The following is a 6,971-nucleotide window of genomic DNA, read 5'->3' as shown; positions in this document are numbered from 1 at the left end:
ACTTTAAAGTATTCTTTTTTTTAGATTTGAATCTTAAAATCTTCTTAATTTGATATTTCTGATGTAAGATTTATTTATAAAAAATAATACAGAAGTCTTCTTTTCCATTGATGTGTATGTATGAACTAGAAACCATTAAATAAAACAACATGCATTTTTTTTTTTAGAGAAAAACCTTTGATTTAGGAATAACTCTTATTTTTGGACAAATTTATCGAGTACAATTATAATTATAACCTGGTTTGGCTCAGTTTACTTCGCAGATTATAAAACAGCAAAAACTGACCAAAATCACTTTATACTCGGAATTCTAGGCCAAACATTAGAATCATTCTTAATAATTTAATTGTAAAATCTTAAACAATCTTAATTGTAAAATTGTAATTTTTTTTCATTTCAAATTTTCTGCTCAGTGATACAACCGTAGTAATAAAAGTAATCGGAAGTGATGGGAGGTAAAAACTGATACATAGGCATAGCAACCAGGCCGTTTGTTTACATGTAGTAAGATCCAGTTACTTTTTGAAGCTAAAGGTACATTTATAAACTCTGGAATTTTCCAAGGTTCTTGAGGACTGGAAATTAGAGGATTATATGGTTTCATCTGGTTGTCAGAAGAGCGAGTCCCCATACCAAACCAGACTATACAGAAATAATCCGCGTTCCTTTTTGATATTAGATAGGATAGAGGATAGAATACAAACAAAAAGAAAATTATTTTACTATGGCGAAAAGATTCGATACTATGGTAAATTGTTAACTATAGCAGACTATAGTAAACTACAGGTATGGTATATACTGGTATTTGTTAGGGATTTTGAAAGCCATAAACATCCTTCCCTCCCAAGTAATTTTTTTTCATTATAACATTTTAAGTTTGACAAAATTGATTGTTTTATGTTTTAATTTTTTCTAAGGCTCAGTTGAGCGATATGGCCCTTGGACCACTTTTTTATTACCATGGTTGCCTCCAAAAATAAATTAAATCGACATTAGTTTTGTCTAAATTGATTAATTTCGATTTTTCTTGCCAAAGGGCTCCGGTAGGCAATGTGACCCATGAATCTCTTGTTTTTCTATTTCCATGATAGCTTCAGAAAATAAATCCACATGAACACCCAAAGATTCTTGAAGTGGTTAAATAAATTCTTCCTGATAAAAAAGAAAAGTTTACGAAAATCATATTTTATTTTATTTTAAACTTTTTAAGCATCAGACTCATTCTAAAATAAAACACGTTTTATTTCAAAGCACTCATAAGTATGCAATCACCTTGCATTCTAAACAGTGTCCCCTAACTCATGTATCTTTACTTGCGGACCAGGATTCTTATATGTTCTTTTGCTCTAAGCTTTGATTTTCAACTTTCTTTTCTTCTCATCGTCAGTGTCGTCCTCTTTGAATACTTTTGCCAGGGTAGATGGTTTAATGCCGTATATCTTAAAGGTGGGTTTGCCTGGTACCCCGGAACTAATCTCCAACTGACCACCAGTCTTCAATACAATGGTCGATCCATTGTCTGGTTCTTTTATTTTAATAATATTTTCTGACGTTACCGCGTTTGCGCCAGCATGGATAATTGGTGACAACTTAATCTTGGGTCCCTTAAACCCAACTCCAACCGATTTATTCTGTTGGTCTATGGCATTTCTTATTGATTGCAGTAGTACGGCAATTGCCTGTTGTGTTAGAGACTTTGAACTTGTTAATGTGCTAAGTACAGACTTAAGAACTTCATTTGTTTGGGTATTTGATGACGTCAAAACATGACCGTCAGACCCCAGAGAAAGCGGAAGTACAGGGGCAGCCAATAATGGTTCCGGTCGACCCACTACTATCTGTGGGTATGTATTCTTGACCGAGGACTGTTTATCTAGAAAAATCTTTGGTTCGTCAGCAACGAAATTTGGCAAGAAGGAAGCGACATCAGGATTCACTTGGCTTCCTTGATCTACGAGCGAAGATATCAAGTGTGCGTCTTGAGCTGTGTGAGCCAAACCACTAGAAGAAATTTCTGGGTGACTGAGAGAAGGTTGTCCATGTATACCCGATCCCAACTGACCAGAAGATCTTAGATCTGCGTGACCTAAGGCGCTAGAAGCCAGTTCTGCATGACCTAAACCGCTAGAGGATAGTCCTGCGTGACCTAAACCGATAGAAGACAGTTCTGCGTGACCTAACCTAGAAGAAGGAAGTTTTGGGTGAGTTAAAGAGTGCTGTCCATGTAAACCTGCTCCCAGATGACCAGCAGAACTTAGATCAGTGTGAGATAAAGAACCATGATGTCCTATACCGGCGTCCAAATGAGAACCTGCATGTTCTGAAAGGTGTAATGCATCGAGATGTGAGGCCCCTCTGTCTAAATGTCCAGTTCTTGTTCCTAATGCCCCAAGAGATGCCCTTCTTGACACAGAAAGACCAGCACTGCCCTCTCCTTGAGCTCCATGGTGGGAGGAAATCAACTTCGACCCTCTACGACGATGATGGAGCCGTTTTCTACCTAGATGACCTTTCCTTGACCTTGACCTTATCGACAGTCCACCAGTTGATGCAGCGCCCCTTCCTGTTTTCATCAAATGAATAAGTTTCTTGTTTGATCTCAAATGGTGATGTCTGGATGAAGGAAGCTTCTTCCCTGATACCGTCCCAACCGGAAGTCCTGGCATGGTATGGAAATCTGAGATTTTTGACACCCGCCTGAGAGCTGAGTTGATGAGACTGTTCTTACTGCGTCTGTCCAGAGCTTTTCCTACAGTGCTCTGCAGTTTGCTGTGTATCCGCTTACTGTCTATGGAATTCAGTTTTCCTGACACAGATCTCGAATTTCCTCTAATTGAACCGAATCCGGTTCCATGTGGATATCTGGACAAAACGCTGGCTCTACTCGTGTCATGTTTGCCCTGTAAAACTACTGCTCTGCTCGGATAGCCCCTTCTAGTCTGTAAAAATAAAAATATCATAGCTTATTTTTATAATAGCTGGAGAAATAGGTGTTTGCTATTTAATATTAGTTCAAAGTACCTATTTTTTTTTAAATATCAGTATTTAAAAAATAGTACCTAACGATAATTATGTTTTAATTGTTTAATCTTGAGAATTGGATAAATTCTTCCGAGTATAACTGGGAATGACCTGAAAAATATTTTCTAAATGAGGAACACTTTACAGTAAGTGTTCCTAGGTGAGTTATATATATTAAAAAAACTTATGAAAGTCTACATTGTATAACATTTTTCGAGCAAATATTATCAGACAAAACCACATTAATTTATTATTAGTATTCACGATTATTTTTGCCATATAATGTATTTATTTCATATGAAAATTGTTTACTTAAAAAATATGACCATTTATGACAATTTTAACAATGCCATATTCATTTATAGACATTTTCTCTTCAGATGTATACGGGTTTATCACTACATGCAATTTGTACTTCATGTGTTTTCCGTTCGAATGTTGTCTTCGATAGCTCTAAAATTGTTCAAATTAAAAAATCTAATTCGTTGGGGGAGGGGGTCCGACTTAATTTTTTGATTTGAACATATTTTATTATGTTATAAATACATAAATGGATCAGGTGGCAGGCAAAAGCCCTCTCCACATGGGGGTTCCGACTTCGTTCGATACCAAATTTTCAAACAAACGTTTACATTGTCCCTATTTGACTATACTGCAACAAAAAGGGGAGCAAACAGACCTTCAAATTACATTTTCTATAGTGAAAGTTACGTCTGAAACCCCACCCCTGATGCTACGTGTCTGAGACTATCAAATAATTAAAGAATTGCTTGTTGATCTAATTCAGAATTAAGAACCCCTAACTGTATCCACCAACAAACTCTCTATTTTGCTATTTCACGGCTTTTTGTAGTAGAGGTTTCTGCGAGAATTACTTAGTCGAATCCAAATATTATTTTAATATGGTTTAATTAAGGATATCATCTCATAGTTAGTATAGTATAAGAGGAGTAAAACTGAAAACTGTGGTACTATAATGTTTTAAATTATGAATTTACCGGGTGGCAGTAAATACGAAATCTACAACATGACATTTAACGGGTTGCAGTAAATACAAACTTATCAACATGACAGTACGCGAATCAGAGTTTTTTTGCCAGATCTATTAATTTATAAGTATAAATAATAATCTGAGTGGATTTAGTAGGATACTCCCACTTCAACCCCCAATCACTTTCAATTTCATTTTCAATGATATCATTTTCAATTTTTATATATTTTAAGTTATAAGGGGTGATTGGTGGATTCATTCTTTCAATTAAGATAAATTCACGGCATGTCCTTATCGGGTCTTTCTATAAAGCAATCGCTAACACTTGAATTTAAGACTAATATTTAAAATCATTTTACTTTATCGAAAAAACTTAAATATGCAATTTTAAAAAGAAATCATCTTTTTCGACGAGGTGTAAATATCATCTGGGAAACAATTTAGATTTGACAGCAAATTCTAAATACTAGGATTTTGAGAGTTTTAATATTATTTTTGTGTCTGCATTCTCAGCAACATAATTTTCAGGCACAGATAAAAAGATATAATAATTTTGGATGAATAACTAAAACGGAAGACAATATCTTTCAGTAAATAAAAATAAGAATATACAGTATTTTTCCCTAAAAGTACTAAAGAGACAAAGTAAACAAAAAAAGTTTAAAAATCGTATTCTTGAAAGAAGAAGTATTTCTTGTTAGAAAAGATACATTCCCATTAAGCAATATTTTATATCCCTCCTTCATTTTAAATTTCACATTTATAACTCTTGAAAAAAAAATCCCTTTTTTAGATTTTTAGATTTCCGTTTTTTTCTTTTTGATATGCATATCTCTTTCAAATAAAACCAATGCTGTTTTTAATAGTTTTTTTTTCATTTGTTTTATCAAATAAAACGATTCTCTCATTCTTAATGAATAGTGATATAGGTTTGCCCGTATCCTATCATATAATATAATTAACGAAGGTTATAACTGACAAAATCTTGAAACTAAGCGCCGTGTTATCCGTAATTAACACATAACATCAATAGGAAGGCGTGAATGCAATAAACACCGGACTGACTGCTACATAATATGCTACCGCAGATCGAGTCATGTTAATGTAACAGACACCGAGTGTCCATCGTTCAGGAAGCTCTATATGATTCACAATTTCACGGATATATTAATGTAGAAATGGCTTATATCAGGCGGTTTTATATGAATCATAATTTTACGGTGATCTTTTACATGCATTTTTGTGGAAATGCTTCATACTAACCTTTGTAAGAGCTCCATTAGCAGAGACAGCAAAGAAACAGATAGTGGCATACAACAGGGTTGTCCATTTCGGCTGTACCATTTTACAGCTAGTGTTAACACGTATTCCTTAAGCAATATTACATGATAGAATGAACATATGGCCTTGTCTGAAAATATTAATTTTTTTACCCTTTTGGTCAGAAATTATACTCTATTAGGCACAAATTATCTCGGTGTGTCGTGGGAACATATAAAACATATCAATTCTGACCACTCGCAGAATTTTACAGACCGTTTGACCTATATGTGCCCGCCAAGTGATTTTTATGTCGCATACAAAGTTGTTACCTTCTTATCACAGCTAGATCTTTTGAAACAAATTCTGAAAGTTTTACAATTTTGTCTTTACTATTACTTCAATGTAAACCACCTTATCTGCTTCATTGAAAATATAATCAATAAGATATGCAACATAACTGATTAATTTTGAATAAAGGAGTATTAATGACTCTTTGGATTACATAATGATTAGACGTGCACAAGAACAAGAATTTAGAAAAGAATTCACAGAAAAAAAATCTGAATTTTAGTTTGGGCGTAAAGTTAATTTAACACCAAGTCTCTAGGTTCATTGCAATTAAAGGCTTGGACATCGGCAAGATCTTAACAGCATGGTAGCTCAAGTGTTGTAATACCGCATTGCTTCTTGGGCGGGGAGGTTACCACCCAAGAATTTCCGAATGAACGAAATGCCAAAAGATTTCCGCAATCAGAACGAAATGTTTAAGATGAAATATTTCTTTCAATCGTATTTTAAAACCAGAAAGTAGAACAGTATTTTCATACTACCCAGGATAACCTCAAACTTGCTTATATGACCATATGTTTCTATTCAGAGTGAAAGTAGTGGCCCGCGTGGTGCAATAGGACCGTCTGCTCTTGATCAACCCCCTGACTTCGACTCATGCATTACCGCTGTCGTTGACTTAAGATTAAAGGTGTTAATCACAAGAAATAGTGCGATTAGATCGAATGGCAGTGAAAGGAGTTGATCGTTACTTGGTGGGTTCGAATCTTATGTATGGAACATGGTAATTGGCCCTTCAATGATACCATGTAAACCAAGGTCCCATGTTACGGTAGCCGTTGCCATGAAAAAGATCCAAACCCTCTCAATGGCCTTTGGTGTAAATTTTCAGTCCTGCATCGGCAAGTGGTAGATTCTGTTTATATAACAAAAACTTTTAAGAGGGGGAGGGGTGCATTAAACAACAACAACAACAACAACAACAACAACGAAACAACGAACGGAAAAGAAAGTATTTAATCTTCTTGTAGCAATAGAGAGTGATTGTTAATCTAGGTTAAATTCATAAAACGAAGATCCATATCAAAGACTCTAGAAAATGGTATTGCAAACTGGTTCTTCCGTTCTTCCGTGCTTTTCAATACTTGTGTTTTTTACAAAACTGTGTTTATATTCTTCCATTCTTTCAGTGTTTCAATTTTTTTCAAACAAGAGTTTTTTTGTACGTAGCAACTATTTTATCAATAAACCATATTATCTCGTGCAAAATGTGAAGTGGACTGTGTTTTACCTAAATATTTGTAATCAAAGTTTAACGTAGAAAATATTTTAACTGCAAATGTATATCGTATCAAATACTTCACTTTTTCTTCTTTTTGTTCTATGAGTATAATTCGGTAAAAAAAAA

The 6,971-nt window shown here is 34.5% G+C and overlaps 1 protein-coding gene across 1 annotated transcript; it reads right to left on the bottom strand.

The window, feature by feature from the left end:
• Positions 1-1,346: 1,346 nt before the first annotated feature.
• On the bottom strand, positions 1,347-5,356 carry LOC134274617 (hornerin-like). Its single transcript, XM_062756895.1, has 2 exons — positions 5,276-5,356; positions 1,347-2,939 (listed from the first exon to the last, which is right to left on the bottom strand). Exons 1-2 carry the CDS (start codon positions 5,354-5,356, stop codon positions 1,347-1,349), a joined length of 1,674 nt encoding a protein of 557 aa, XP_062612879.1.
• Positions 5,357-6,971: the final 1,615 nt, after the last annotated feature.

This window comes from Saccostrea cucullata, unplaced genomic scaffold (genome assembly GCF_032062105.1).
Source record: "Saccostrea cucullata isolate Sc308-1 unplaced genomic scaffold, CSIRO_AGI_Scuc_v1 ctg132, whole genome shotgun sequence".
In the NCBI taxonomy this organism is placed as follows: Eukaryota; Metazoa; Mollusca; class Bivalvia; order Ostreida; family Ostreidae; genus Saccostrea; species Saccostrea cuccullata.
The sequence above is the reverse complement of the archived record's forward strand: the minus strand, read 5'-3'. Positions and strand labels throughout refer to the sequence as shown.

Coding starts and splice junctions, on each gene's coding strand:
- LOC134274617 (XM_062756895.1), bottom strand. CDS start 5,356: ATGGTACAGCCGAAATGGACAACCCTGTTGTATGCCACTATCTGTTTC. Junction 2,940..5,275: donor CTAATGGAGCTCTTACAAAG/GTTAGTATGAAG, acceptor TTATTTTTACAG/ACTAGAAGGGGCTATCCGAG.